We start from the raw sequence: 15,634 nt of genomic DNA, 5'->3' as shown, positions 1-15,634 counted from the left end.
AATGTAGCCACAAGAGCCAAACATCTCCCTGCACCATCCCTATAGACATGATCGACCACCAACCCCAAGCCCTTTCGTACCAGAATGGCCAGACCCCCCACCTTCCTCCCTGGGGTCGACCCCTGGTGGGTCCAAATCTGATCATAATAGCGTGATTTTAAGACCCCCACATCTCGAGGCCTCAAATGTGTTTCCTGAAGTAAACAAACATCCCATTGCATGCGATTCAATTCCTTAGCCACAATACTACGCTTACCAGGACTATTAAGTCCATTAACATTCCACGAACCTATAGTAAACAGCTTCTCCTCTACCCTCCCCCTCCCCCCTCCCACCTGAACTCCCCCCAACCCCTCCCCCCGCCCCCCACCCCTACGCTGCTTCGAACCCTGTAGATTAGGATTCGCCAGCTGACAGAAAGTGCTATCCCTCCCAAAGGCATGTATCCCACTTTCAGAAGCATTGAATCCCCCAAAGCGTAAAACCACCCATTTATATTCCAAACGCCACCCTTCCCCCCCCCCACCTACATTCAAATCTCAAACATTCCCCACACTCACCAAGCCCCTTTCAACCCCTCCAAATACCCCCCCCCGTCTCCCAACATCAAACAATTATGAACCAGTACAACATTTCCTGGAATAAAATACAGTGCGTTAGAGAAAGTCATACAACAGTGAGAGCTCAGGAAGCCCCCAGAATCTCCAACACCACCGAACATATGTATGCAGGCTCCACGAAGGCCAAGGGATCAACTCCCTCCCTGCAAAAGCAGGGCAATGTCCAAGCTCAGTCAGGAGGGAGGTTTCGCTGGTTTCTTCCCGGACCGCAGTGCCGTGCTCCATGAGGCACCCTGTGCTGATGTAGATGCTACTGCAGGGGGCCGATCTTCCACTTGCGATGTCCCGCATCCCAAGGCTCGCATCTCCGCCCAGGCTTCCGACACTGTACTCACCCTCCGGGATGCCCCATTAACAGTCATCCACATCCCAAAGGGGAAAAGCCAGCGGTATTTATGGCCCCCAGTGCGCAGGGCAGAGGTGACATCTTTGAATGCCCTGCGCTTCTGCAATGTAGACCACGCTAGGTCTTGAAATACACCCACCGCCATATCTTTCCACCGGAGTGCGGCCTGTCGCCGGCCAGCCAGCAAGATCCGTTCCTTCAATGTGAATTCTCCAAAGCACGCAATGATATCACGCGTGTTCTGAGCTCGTGCAGCTCCCAGACTGCGGTGGGCCCGCACCAGAATCATATTATCAGGCAGGTCAGCCCCATCAGCTCTCAACAAATGCTCACAGAAGTCCCGTACCACCGCCTTGCAATCCTTGTACTCCTCCGTTTCAGGGATGCCCTTAAAGCGTAGGTTGCAGCGCCGTGACCTATTTTCCAGATCTTCAACTTGAGTCTGGAGGTCCCGCAGTTCAGAGGACAGGCGAGCCGAATCTTCTGTGGTAGTTGTCACCACCGTATTCAGGGTAGCCACGTGGTCTTCTGTTGCTGTTACTCTGGCTCCCAGCTCGCCGACCTCTGCCCGCAGCTCCGCTATCGCCGCTCTCACGTCACTCCGCACCCCATTAATATCTGCCTTGAGCTCCTTAAACCAGTCTGTTATAGACTTCTGGGGCGCATCACCAACCTCTCTCCTCTGATCGGGGATACCCTCATCTTCCGACTCCGATTGAGTCGCTGGTCCGGTCGCCATTTTTTTTTTCTCCCTGTCCCCCATGCTGCCCGCCGCCTCCGGAGCCGATTTCTCCGGCGGATCGCCGAAGAACTTAAATTTTTCCAGGCGCTTTCGAGTGGCCATAGAAAAGGGAGCCGGTGCAGGCGAAGGTGGTGGCAAAAACGCGCACTTTGGAAGCGCCAAGCGCTATTATGCACAGAAGCCCGACGGAGCTCCTGTTTTACTCAGCCATTTGCGAGATGACGTCACTTCCGTCCCCCTCCCCCAGCTGTCTTTTACAATTCTCTGCCTCCCAATGACTCCAACCCTATCCCTGCTGATAGATCCTGAACTGCCTTCGAACTCATATCTGAACCCCAGATCTCTAAACTTTGTCTCAAACTGAAATCCTGCAAATGCAGCCTAGATCCTTTCCCATCTTACCTTTACGAAAACATTCCTGCGCAGGCCATCTCCTCCCTTACCAGTCTTATAAATACTGCTCTACTATCGGGCCTGTTCTCCACAGAAATGGGACACATTGCCTTATCCCCTCTTCTGAAAAAAGCTGATCTCGACCCTTCCTTACCATCGTACTACCGCCCCATAGCAAATATCCCTCTCCTAACTAAACTGCTAGAGGCCATAGTCGCTACCCAGCTCTCTTCTTACCTAGAAAGATTCTCCATTCTCCACCCCTACCATCACAGCTTCAGACACAGCTTCAGCACTGAGTCCCTCCTAGTTTCCCTAATTTCAAAGGTTCAACAACTACATTCTCGTAACAAATTCGCTGTTCTTTTACAATTCGATCTCTCTGCAGCTTTCGATGTCGTCCACCACGACATACTACTTTATCAACTTTCCGAGATAGAATTCCTATCTTGGAAAGTTCTTCACTGTCCTAAAGTGGTTCTTAAACTTCCTTCGCTCTCGCTCCTACACTGTCAACACAAATGGCACCATGTCCGTACCTTGGACACCATCTTGTGGTGTCCCTCAGGGATCACCCCTATCCCCTGTTCTCTTTAACATCTACATGTCCTCCCTGAAGCTCCTCCAACTTTCCCCCCTTGAAACAATCTACACATACGCTGATGACATCCTTGTCCTCCTTGAAACAGACCAGAACCTCACCAACCTCCACGAGAACATTACATCTTGCATAATGAGACTCCACTCCTGGTCCCTCTCGGTAAAGATGAAACTAAATGAATCAAAAACAAAATTACTCTGGCTCGGCCCAAAGTTAGAACACCTGCCCACCATCTTCGCACTACCCACTGGCGCTGCTCTGCAAGGTCCTTGGCATCACTATTGATTCTTCTCTCTCCCTCGACCACCTCAACTCCTTGGCAAAATCATGATTTTTCAGCCTCCACATGCTGAGGAAAGTAAGATCCTACTTTCGCCAAAAACATTTTGCCGTTCTCGTCCAATCCATCATCCTCTCCAAACTTGACTACTACAATGCCATTTACTTATGCCTAACAAAAAAAAAGTCTTCAAAGACTCCAGCTTATCCAGAATACTGCAGCCAAGTTGATCTTTGCAAAACGCAAATCTGACCATGTCTCCCCACTCCTGTCCAATCTTCACTGGCTCCCAGTGATTTCCAGAATCCATTTCAAATGCTCCTGCCTGGCTTTTAAGATCATTCACAGCATCCTTCCTCCCCCTAATCCCACTATCCTTTAACTCCTTGAGTCCTGACTCCACCAGACCCGCCCAAAGATATAAACTATCCTTCCCCTCTCTACGCGGTATTCTCTATGCAGGTAAACTGGGAAAATCTCTTCTTTTCAAAATCACAGGTCTCTGGAATGATCTTACTATCCCGTTGCGGAACCTGGGCTCTCTCCAACTATTATGCAAGCAACTGAAAACTTGGCTCTTCTCTAACATGTAATTCTATTTTCCCCCCTTACTCTTCAATTCTATAAATAAGCTCATGTAAACCTTTTCCTTTCTCTTCTTATATTTTAAGTTCTTGTAAACCGTGCTGAGCTCCACTTCCATGGAGAAGATGCGGTATATAAACTTAAGGTTTAGTTTAGTTTAGTTTAGAGTAGTAACATAGAGGGGCATTTTCAATATGACGGCTGAATCTGAATATAGACGTTTTGCGGAACACACACAAAAATCCAGTACCAAACATGCCCATTTTCAAAATTGCAAAACAACTATCTTGTTTTTTTTTTTTAAATTGATGTGTTTGTGCTCAGTGCGTCTATCTTTCTGAACCATTAAAAAAAAAATCAGGTGGGGGCGTGGCTTGGCGCGCGCGATACATGGACGTGTATCTCCGTCCCCAGGCAGCAATTTATAAAATAATATACCTTATTTTGAATAAATTTCAAGTTTGTCTTGTATCGGGAGGTATATAAGAATGGTGAGTACAAGGCAGGGAAAAATTGATTCAGCTTTCGCGAATGCTGGCACGGCAAAGTGTCTGAAACAGGATATGGTTGCCGCAGCTAAAGCCCCGCTTCCGGATGAAGAGGAAAGTGGGAGGAAAGAAATACTGGCGGAACTGAAAAAAATCTCACAACAAATTCAAAAAAATGCGGAAAGCATCAGTGAAGTAAAAGAAGAGGTTTTAAATATAAATAGACAGTTGGAGGCAGTGAATCAGAAAATGACCGTTTTAGAATCCAGAGTGGAGCAGGTAGAAATGACTGCAGCACAAACAAAGGAAGATAATAAACTGATCAGAGAACTGCAGAAGAAACTGGTGGACTATGAAAATCGTGGAAGGAGGAAGAATCTAAAAATTATTGGTTTGGGAGAAAATTTGGAAGGTGAAAATCCGATACAATTTCTGGAAAATTTACTTCCAAAACTACTTCAGTTAAATACAAGGTTCCCATTAGAAATCGAACGTGCCCACAGGATTCCTTTTAAAAGGTCAGCTGGAAATTCAAAGCCTAGACCTTTGATCTTTAAGCTGTTGAGGTTCAGCCAAGCAATGGAAATCTTGAGTCTGGCAAAAGCAGACAGAAATTTAAACTATAAGGGATCTAAGATCATATTTTTGCCAGACTTTGAAAAAGGCACTGTAGCTGTGAGACAGCAATTTTTGCAATTAAGAGCTCAGCTGAAGGAAAAAGGTTACAAGTACGGGTTATACTACCCGGCAAGAATGAGAAATTATTTGGGGAACAAATCACTTTATTTTGATGACCCGGAAAAGTTGAAGAACTTCCTTACAAATCCAGAACCTATGTCTATGTGAAGTTGATCAGGAAAGAAGAAAGAAGACAGAGGAAAGAAGAAGTGAAGCAGATTGACTGTTTTAAAAATTCATTCTAGATCCTGATAATATAGTTTAGTTAATGGAAACATCAGGGTATAATGGCAAAAGGGGATAAAATAAAATATTTTAATAAATAATAGATATGATAGCAATGGATTATCAATTTACTAATAATATATATTGTGGGATAAGTATTAAAATATTAAATATGGGGATAACATTGAGTTATGAAACTGAATTTGAATGATAATAAAGGTAAATGAATTTTTGGAGGGTTCTTTAAGGTCAATATATTAATTGATTTATAGGTATGATATAATAAAATATTTTTAATAAGTAGTAGATATGATATAAATGAACAGATAGTCTTGAAAGAAATAGAGATATATGAAATTAAATGAATTTGATATGAAATTAAATATTTTAAGTAAAAGTTTATGTCTTTTAAAGATTGTAGGGTATGGATGGGGGTCATTAATTTAATAATAATAAAATATGGTGGGATAATTATTAAAACATTAAATATAGGGATAAAAATGAATAATGGAATTTAATTGAATGCTATTATAGGTAAATGAATTTCTTTGGATGGTTATTTAAGGTCAAGATATTAATTGATTTATAGGTAGGAAAATATTTGAATTGAATAGATTTTTAATAATATATGAGATGAAATATTTTTAAAGGCTGTCTGGGGGGAGTGTGGGGTTGCATTTCTTATGTGCGTTACAAGTTTATCCATTTGGAGGAAGGGTTTGGGAGGGATAGGGTTGGGAGGAATATTAATAATTTATTTAGTGATGAATTTGGGGGAGAAAGATGAAGGGCAATTGAATATTTGGAGGGAGGGAGGGGAGGGGGACTAAGGGATTATTGAATATTTGTTGCAGAGTACATTTGGAAAAGAAGAGAAATGAGAATTTAATGGATTTAATATCGGAAGTTATGAATGCATGGGTGCCTGATCATTTGATAATAATTATAAATTATGATATTATTAGAATGGATATATATGTTAAAGATGATTACGTTTTTTCCATTGAATGTTAATGGCCTCAATCATGTGATTAAGAAAAGGAAAATGTTAGATTTGCAAGACACAGACCAATAAAAGTCTCCCTGGCACTGTCCTCACATTCCAAGTTGCGTTCATTTCTGGTCTCCTTATCTTAAGGAAAATATAGCGGCACTAGAAAAGGTTCAAAAAAGAGTGACCAAGACGATAAAGGGGATGGAACTTCTCTCGCATGAGGAAAGACTAAAAGGTTAGGGCTCTTCAGCCTGGAAAAGAGACGGCTGAGGGGAGATATGATTGAAGTCTACAAAATCCTGATTGGAGTAGAATGGGTACAAGTGGATTGATTTTTCACTCCGTCAAAAATTACAAAGACTGGGGGACATTTGATGAAGTTACAGGGAAATACTCTTAAATCCAATAGGAGGAAATATTTTCTCACCGAGAGAATAGTTAAGCTCTGGAACGTGTTGCCAGAGGTTGTGGTAAGACCACTTAATGTAGCTGGTTTTAAGAAAGGTTTGGACAGATTCCTGGAGGAAAAGTCTGTTATTGAGACAGACATGGGGGAAGCCACTGCTTGCCCAGGATTGTTAGCATGGAATGTTGCTACTCCTTGGGTTTTGTCCAGGTACTAGGGACCTGGATTGGCCACCATGAGAACGGGCTACTGGGCTTGATGGACCATTGGTCTGACCCAGTAAGGCTATTCTTATATTCTTAAGTTACTGAAGTTTCCATCAAAGCCTTCTTCAGCCCATTCTAACCAAATTGCCATATACAGGACACAGACCATACAAGTCTGCCCAGTACCAGCCTTAGTTCTTTACAGCTGGAGTTGCAATCTAATCACCACTCGACACATCAAACACACATGCAGTCATTTAAGTTTTGTTATTTATACCATCCATTTTCTAATTAGAGATCCTCTGTGTTCATCCCGTGCCTTTTTGAATTCCGTCACCATTTTGGTCTCCACCATCTCCCTCGGGAGTTTATCCCGGACATCAACCACCCTCTAGAATGCGTTGCCAGAGGATGTGGTAAGAGTGGTTAAAATAGCTGGTTTTAAAAAAGGTTTGGACAAGTTCATGGAAGAAAAGTCCATAAACTGCTGTTGAGACAGACATGGGAGAAGCCATTGCTTTCCCTGGATCGGTGGCATGGACTGCTGCTACTATTTGGGGTTTTGCTTGTCTCTTGGATTGGCCTCCGTGAAGACACGACACTGGGCTAGATGGATCGTTGGTCTGACCCAGTAAGGTTATTGAAAAAGAATTCTGCTTTTTTTTTAGTTTGTTTAGCTGGTTAATCTCTTTCCCCAGATTTCCAATAAATGCTATCATGAAAAGAACTTTTCTCTTAAAAAAATACTTAAGAGAACTAGAGGGTTTTTTGAGCAACTAGTGTTTAAACTGTTACTACAGAGCTTTGTACTATCACAACTGGACTATTGTAATATGAGTATAGTCTGCGTGGGATGCTCAACGTCTCTGCTAAAAAGATCATAGATTATCCAGAATATGGTGGTTTACTTAATTTGCTCAAACATAATTAAAGGAAGACAGGCTGATCAGTGGGAAAATGGAGAATCTGGTTTGGAAAGCTGTTTCTTTTCCATCATTCCCACAAATCAGCAGTTTCTTTATTTCAGTTGTAGACCTTGAGTAGAAGGGCTAGGGGCTAGGGTTCCCAGATTTTGCGTCCAAAAAATCCAGGATGCATGGCCACGCCCATTCTGCCCCAGCCCCGCTTTGTTCCACCCCAGCACCACCCTGCCCCATTCTACCTCTAACTCTACCCCACAGCAAGCCTCTTTTAATTCCTGACCTCCGGGCCATGTCTGAGGGGCCTCCGAACATGCGTGGACCCGTGTGACATCATTTGCACATTCTCAGAGGCCCACCAGAGCTTTCCAATACCTGGACAAACTGCCGGGTTTTGGAAAGTCCGTCCGTGCACCCAGACAGTCCTCTAAAAGGAGGACATGTCCAGGTTTTCCTGGACATCTGATAACTCAAAGAAGGGTTGAATGTTAATTTTGACTTTACTGACACCTTTGCAGTAGTACCTCAAGGTGAGCTACATCACTGGAGGGCTTATAATCTAAATTTGTACTTGAGGCAATTGAGAATGAAGTGAAAAGATCACAAGCAGCAGCAGTGGGTTTTGTCCCAGGCTTCCCTCATTGTTAGAACAATGCACTAACCACCGGGCTACTTTCAGAGTGGAGTGAGGAGGGGAATTCCTGTGTTCCCTGAATCTGTCTCTGTGTTTACTGAATCTGTCTAAGTGCAGAGATTCAGCAGGCAGGCCTCTGATGTCATAGCAACAGTGAGCTTTGTAGGAGCTGGCAGAGAATTTTTCTAAGCAGCTGGCTACTTCTATACATTAGCTCTGAGGATCAATGTCCTAGAACCACGAATATACTGCTGAAGGGGGAATTTCTATTTGGCCTGTTTGCTTAGGGTTACCATATTTGGAGACTCATGAACCCAGGCGCTTGGCCCTGCCCTGCTCCACCCCCAATCCCACCTTGTTCTACCTCTAGCCCCACCCAGTTCTGCCTCTAGCCCCACCCAGTTCTGCCTCAAGTCCTGCCCCATTCTACCCCAGCCCTGCCCCCTCAAAACCTCTTTTTCCCCAATGAGCTCTGGCCGTTTCTGGAGGGCCTCTAGCATACGCGGATATGTGTGACATCCATGCATGCTCAGAGACCCCCCAGATGCAGCCACAGCTCATCGGGGCTTTCCAAAACCCGGACAAACTGTCGGGTTTTGGAAACTCCACTCTACAAAAAGGACATGTCCGGGTTTTCCCAGATGTCTGGTAATCTTATATTTACTCTCCTTTTACCTGATGGTGGTGTTCTGGTCTGCCTCCTGTGCATATAACTAGCCATATGGTACTATAGGAGGCCAAGGGCTACACTTTCTTCATTGCTTGTTTTCTTCATTCTGGTGGTGGCGATGGTGACGGGAGAAACTTGCTAACCATTAATATTTCTTATGGAAGACCCTTGTCTTTATTTTTTCTCCTCTCTCAGAAATGAGAACCATGAAGAAAGGCAGACTGATACTCATTAAGAATGTTCTGTTTCTCCCCGTTATCTTCATCCTGGCCATCTTGTTCTGCATAACTTCTCTAATGGCCTGGAATGAATACAGAGAGCTTTATCCTTTTCAGAAGAGTATTGAACAGGCAATACTGGACACCAGATCTAGGAATTTCAGCTACAAATTCTGGAGAGAGCCAAAAAAACTGTATTTGGCTTTAGAAACAAATCTTTCAATGGTTCGACAATCCATCACTCTGACTGACAGCAATTTTACCTACCAGATGAACCTCAGTCAGTATCAGCTGGAGTTCCCTTACCTTCAGAGCTACCACTGCTCTCTTGTCATCGACCAGGCTGGTTTTTGTCAGCAGACCTGGGGGAAGCCACTCCTTCTCTTGGCCATCAAGTCTCATCCAAAGTCCTTCCAGAGGAGGGCAGCCAGCCGAAAGACCTGGGCTAGAATGTGGGAAATCGATAGCATGCTGGTAAAGTCCATCTTCCTCATGGCTATGTCTAAGAACACGGAACATACTGATCTTGTGACAGAGGAGGACATGGATTTCCATGACATTCTACTGTGGGATTTTGAGGAGAGCCACCACAATCTGTCTCTGAAAGAGCGGTGTTTCATGGAGTGGCTATACTACAACTGCCAGGAAGCTGAGTTTATTTTTAAAGGTATGGAGACCCTAGTGTGTTTGGGATGGTACTCATATTTCTGTGAGCGCTGAAGCGGGGATTAAGGGGTTTATTTGGATGGGAAATTATCTCTTATACCTCCTTCATCTGGTCAGTCATCAGGATGTTATGTTCATATTCCAATTTTATGGTCCATACTCTGTTTTCCAGTGGAGTTCAAGTGGCCCTTTAAATTTTGGGCCTGATATTCAGTACTTTATTATCCATGCTATTTTAAAATGATATGTATAGTCAGTGAGGCTGACTGTAAGTGCAATGTGTACACTGCTACACATTTAGTTTAGGCGTCTAATCACAGTCCTTGAGGGCCACAACCCAATCAAGTTTTCAGGAGTTCCCCAACGAATATGGATTCAATCTATTTGCATACGCTGCCTCCATTGTATGCAAATAGATCTCATGTATATTTGCTATGCCTCCTGCAGCCTTGCACTGGTGTAACAGGGCTCTGGATATGCCTTATGTAATTCAGTATTGTCTTAAGACCTTACTGCTATAGTTATTTCCTGCCAGGCCATGTGAAATAAGCATTATGGGCAATGTAGTCTGAGAGATGTTTCAGTTACCAAGCAATTGTTGTAGACAGGCTTTGTGAGAGAAAATAACGATTCAAAAACCAAAAATACTCTCTGCACTTTTTAATTCTTGATAACTCTTTCAAATGTAGTCTGAAAATGCAAGCGTGATAGCATGGTTACTCTTTTCTGATAGAGTCTCACTATTTTGGAGCTCTAATACGTAAGAGGAGAAACCTCAGATCCCAGGCTGCTGCCAGCTATTCAACTCAGCCTGCAAACCTTTTGTGGGACAATCCTCATGGGTTTAACCTCCACTCTCCAATTAAATGTTTAAATATTTTAACTTGTGTTTGTATGATTTCAAAACAGTTGTTCTTCTTAAATGCTATTCTTAAGAGTACTTAGCTCATTATTCTGTTTGGTTGTCCATTGCTGATGAAGGCTGCCCGCGTTTCGCTTTGGCTGCGTCAGGGCTCTGGACAAAAGTATCTACGAACTGATAGGAAAAAGAACATTCTATAAACTGTCTATTCATAAACTTTTACCCCTGCTTACCTGCATAAAATGTTTCTATTGACCTTTATAAAAGAAAAAACACACCTGAAATTTGTCTCCCCTCCGGCTAGAGGGTGTAAATATAAGAGATACCATCAACAACTGCTATCGTACCAGGCAGCCACATGGGGTAAAGACTTAGAAAAACTAATTGCTCACACAAACAACTACGGCGAATTCAGGAAACACCTAAAAACCTACCTGTTCTTGAAATACCTAGGTAACGAACCAGAACACCAGCCCCCCTCATAATACCATCACATACCCGACCCTGTAAATTGTAAACCCCAACCCTAATCACTAACCATGAACACACCATTCAATTCATGGAATATTTCTAAATTTTGTGTTAGCAGCATGGCACTTCCTGGTCTTGCAGCACACAAACTGTTGTTAATATTATTAATGTTGGAATTACCAGATGTACAATGCTATACCCTTTAATTCGCTGTATGTACAGTTCTCTTTATTGTATTTACAGTTTCTCTTTATTGTAAACCACTTCTCTTTATTGTAAACCGCCTAGAAGTCGCAAGATTGTTGGCGGTATATAAGAATAAAGTTATTATTATTATTTATTCTGCAAGATCTCTCCTCTCTCTCAGCTAAGCCGTATTCTTTTGTCTCTCCTCTCACTTCCTGGTCACTTCCTGTAATCTAACATCCGGGATTTGGTTATACAAGAGCAGCAAAATATTCATTGTAGAAATCCTGTTGGATTGGACCCAATATTCAAAGTGGTTTAACTGGTCAGGAGAGGCTAGATTAGAGGTACTCTGTGGGCGGAGTTCAGGCAGAGCCAATAACTGCTCAAGTAAGCGAATAAAGTTAGGACATTATCTGCCAAAACAACTAGGCAACAGTCTGAATATTGTCTGGTGTCCAGTTAACGTCTGGATGACTACACATACCCAGATATTCAATATCAGAACCTGGAGACGGTGGTTAGAGTGGCTGCCTCAGCACCCTTGTGAGTTTGATCCCAGCCTTCTCCTTGTGAATCTAGGCAAGTCACTTAACTCTCGATTACCCCAGGTACCACAGTTAGATTGTAAGCCTGCCAGGACAGATTTAGAGAAAATATTTAAGAGTACCTGATTACCATTCAATGTATTGTAAACCACTTTGAGTGATTCTCTTAAGAACATAAGAATTTGCCGCTGCTGGGTCATACCAGTGGTCCATCGTGCCCAGCAGTCCGCTCCCGCGGTGGCCCCCAGGTCAAAGACCAGTGCCCTGAGACCAGCCCTACCTGCTTACGTTCCGATTCAATAGGAACCCGTCCAACTTTGTATTGAATCCCTGGAGGGTGTTTTCCCCTATAACAGCCTCCAGAAGAGCGTTCCAGTTTCCTATCACTCTCTGGGTGAAGAAGAACTTCCTTACATTTGTACGGAACCTATCCCCTTTTAACTTTAGAGAGTGCCCTCTCGTTCTCCCTACCTTGGAGAGGGTGAACAACCTTTGTCTTTATCTACTAAGTCTATTCCCTTCATTATCTTGAACGTTTCGATCATGTCTCCTCTTTTCAAGGGAGAAGAGGCCCAGTTTCTCCAATCTCTCGTTGTACAACTCCTCCAGCCCCTTAACCATTTTAGTTGCTCTTCTCTGGACCCTTTTGAGTAGTACCATGTCCTTCTTCATGTACAGCGACCAGTGCTGGATGCAGTACTCCAGGTGAGGCAGTTAATAATAATAAAATAAAGGATCTAGGTGTCATCGTTGAGGATACATTGAAATCCTCAGCTCAATGAGAGACGGCTGCTAAGAAAGCAAATAGAATGTAAGAATTATCAGGAAAGGAATGGAAAACAAAGATGAAAATGTTATAATGCCTTGTATCACTCTACGGTACTGCCGCACCTCAAATAGTGTGTGCAATTCTGGTCACTATATCTCACAAAAGATATAGCGGAATTAGAAAAGGTACAGAGAAGGGCAACAAAAATGATAAAAGGGATGGGACGACTTCCCTATGAGGAAAGGATAAAGTGGCTAAGGCTCTTCAGCTTAGAAAAGAGATGGCTCAGGGGTGATATGACAGAGGTCTATAAAATACTGAGTGGAGTGGAAAGGGTAGATGTGAATTTTTCCAAAACTACTAGAACTAAGGGGAATGCGATGAAGCTACTAAGTAGTAGATTTAAAACTAAGAAAATATTTCTTCACACAACATGTAATTAAACTCTAGTCTGGAATTCATTGCTGGAGAATGTGATGAAATCAGTTAGCTTAGCAGGGTTTAAAAAAGGTTTGGCTAATTTCCTAGAAGAGAAGTTCATAGGCCATTATTAAGATGGCTTGGGGAAATAAGCAGCATAAAATCTGTTTTACTACTTGGGATCTAGCTAGGTACTTGAGACCTGGGTTGGCCACTGTTGGAAACAGGATGCTGGGTTTGATGGACCTTCGGTCTGTTCCAGTAGGGCAACTCTTATGTTCTTAAGCTAGAAGGGAACGCAGGCTTCAGGACAGAAGGGGGGATGTTCCTGCCAACTGCCCCATTTTCTTACCTACAGCAGAACAAGGGCAGCTTGCCTTTCCACTGCCATCGTTCTGCCTGTACTGAGCTAGCTCTGGCTGCAGACCCTAATTAGAACAATTAGTTCCTGTTTCTTGAGAAATTATAAGTAATCGTTCTCTGATTTTAACAACTGCAGGGTGCTAAGGGCAGAGCGGCACAGTGGACATGCTCCTGTCACTCTGCAGGTGATTTAAAGCTGCTAGTCAAGTAGAAGGGGCTGGTGCTGGGAATAGGGTAGGAGACCAGTTTAATGTTGGGAATGGGAAGGCTGAGGGCCAATGGGGGGGGCAATTGGGAAAAGAAGTTGGGGCTTGGAGTAGGTGTGATGCAAGGGCTGGGGTCTGACAAGGGGCGGATGGGAAAAGGGGGCTGGGGGTTGATCTAAGGTTGGGAATGGTATAAGGTGGCTTATACTGGCAGAAGGAATCTGATGCTGGGGTAGGTAGCAGAAAAGGGGCCGATACTAGAGCTGGGAGAAGGACCTGATGTTGGGGGTAGAGAGAAGGAGGCTGGGGATAGGAGTCGGAGGAGTGGGAGGTTTCAGGGAGCTGAGGATAGAGATGGAGGCAGTGCTGGGAGTGGTGTACCCTAAAAAAAAAAAAAAAAAAAAAGGTGTTCCACTGCTCCGGAAAGGGGATATGAAACGGGGGAAATCCCTGAGTAGTTATAATGTAAGTTCATGACACCAGATCCCAGTCATTGTTCTAATTGAAAAAGAAGCTGTTAGAACAAAAGAAATACCTATATAAGTACTTAAAAATATGTCCCCCACTTTAGGATGCTCATGGGATATACAGGAGAGAAACTTAAAAGCTTTTGCACTCCTGTTCTCAACGCTACCCAGACCTAGAGTAGACAAGATCTGTCTATGTATGAGCCTATCTCTTGAGTTATGTAACTCTAAAGGTGACAGGTTCTATGTCCTATGCCTCAGGCATTACCACCACTTTAGACACCTCACTGATACTCTTCTTTTTCTATTCCAGGAGATGATGATGAATTTGTGAATCCTTTGACTGTGGTGAGGTATGTAAGTGATTTTGTCAACTCCTCGACCACTGTGCATGGGCATCTTATGGTGCACTCTGATGTCGTGCGCGAGGGCAAGTACAAAGTGTCAGAGACGCTCTACCCACTGAAGAAATACCCCACTTTCTTGTCAGGTGGTGGGTTCATCATTCCTGGGGACTCTATTCCTGCCCTCTTCCATGCCTCCATTGTGTTACCTGTCTTTCCATTGGATGATGTCTACTTTGGCTTCCTGTTGCTGGCAGCAAACCTGACTTATCGCCACGACGCTCGCTTCTGCGTCTCCAAATCTTCCAAGGAGAACTGCAAATTCCTAGAGACTTTGGTGGTACATGACATATCACCATACACCTTGTTTCAAATTTGGCGAGGGACTCAACCACTTTGGAACTGGAAGACCCTAGTCCTCTTAATTCTTCTTTGCCTAGTGGTTGGTACATCTTCAAGTATAAAACTTCTCAAGCAATGCTACAATGGCATTGTGAGGGTCCTATTGCTTCTTCCATCAAACCGGATTCTGAGGGTAGTTGTGGAGGTCCAAAACTGGAACAAATGGGATCTGGACTGGTTGTATAAAATAATTTATAAAAAAAGAAAAACCCAAGAGAATATTTTATGGAACCACTGAAAGCAGTTGTTCAGCTCCTGACACCTAGTTTGATGGATTTCCCAAGAAACATTTTAAAGGCTTTGACATTTGGAACGTATGCATATTCTTTCTCAAGAGTGTTGCATCCAAATATGTACAGTCTATATTTTTAAGGTCAAAATGGTGCAACTCTTTTACGCTATTTAATTCATAGAAGGAAATGATGCACTATTACTTTCTAGGTAGAAAATTACATTTCTGTAGCAAGGACATAGGAGTCTGTACTTTAGGTGAATATCCTCTAGTCGCGAGCCAGTTGCAGAAGGGTGTCAATCACATCTTTCAGCTCTGCCTCCTTTACCAGTGGAGAATAGTGCCCTCTTCAGTTTTAACTTCTGCAAGCAAGCTGAGAAGGTGTGTTCTGTTTTTCTTATTTTCAGGTATTTTTTTAATCCATTTTTGGGAGGCTTTGGTGCCTAGAAGTCCCCAATTTGAGGCAACTCTGCCTGAGAGAGAAAACCAAAAAAACTCTGTGGAGTGATGATGTTCCCAAGTGGACTTTATTTGAAAGTATCAAAGTTCCAAAGGTACACTAAAATCATCCACATAAAATAATTCCATCCACATAAAAGTAAATCATCCACATAAAAGTAAATCATCCACATAAGAGCCTTAAAGGACCTAGTCCTTTAGGGATACAGGACCCAACACGGTCTGCGTTTCGA

General features: G+C 43.3%; 1 protein-coding gene across 1 annotated transcript; it reads left to right on the top strand.

Moving 5' to 3' along the window:
• Nucleotides 1-8,612: 8,612 nt before the first annotated feature.
• LOC117350860 (UDP-GlcNAc:betaGal beta-1,3-N-acetylglucosaminyltransferase 7-like) lies at nucleotides 8,613-15,302 on the top strand. The gene is made up of 2 exons (XM_033925531.1): nucleotides 8,613-9,673; nucleotides 14,278-15,302. The coding sequence occupies exons 1-2, from the start codon at nucleotides 8,986-8,988 to the stop codon at nucleotides 14,946-14,948; spliced, it is 1,359 nt and encodes a 452-aa protein (XP_033781422.1). The 5' UTR covers nucleotides 8,613-8,985; the 3' UTR covers nucleotides 14,949-15,302.
• Nucleotides 15,303-15,634: the final 332 nt, after the last annotated feature.

The sequence above is a fragment of the Geotrypetes seraphini genome, chromosome 16, assembly GCF_902459505.1.
Source record: "Geotrypetes seraphini chromosome 16, aGeoSer1.1, whole genome shotgun sequence".
NCBI lineage: Eukaryota > Metazoa > Chordata > Amphibia > Gymnophiona > Dermophiidae > Geotrypetes > Geotrypetes seraphini.
The sequence above is the reverse complement of the archived record's forward strand: the minus strand, read 5'-3'. Positions and strand labels throughout refer to the sequence as shown.

What these genes read in the sequence shown, in the direction of transcription:
- LOC117350860 (XM_033925531.1), top strand. Translation starts at nt 8,986, where the DNA reads ATGAGAACCATGAAGAAAGGCAGACTGATACTCATTAAGAATGTTCTG. An exon ending in AGCTGAGTTTATTTTTAAAG is followed by an intron (nt 9,674 to 14,277) that starts GTATGGAGACCC and finishes TTTCTATTCCAG; the next exon opens with GAGATGATGATGAATTTGTG.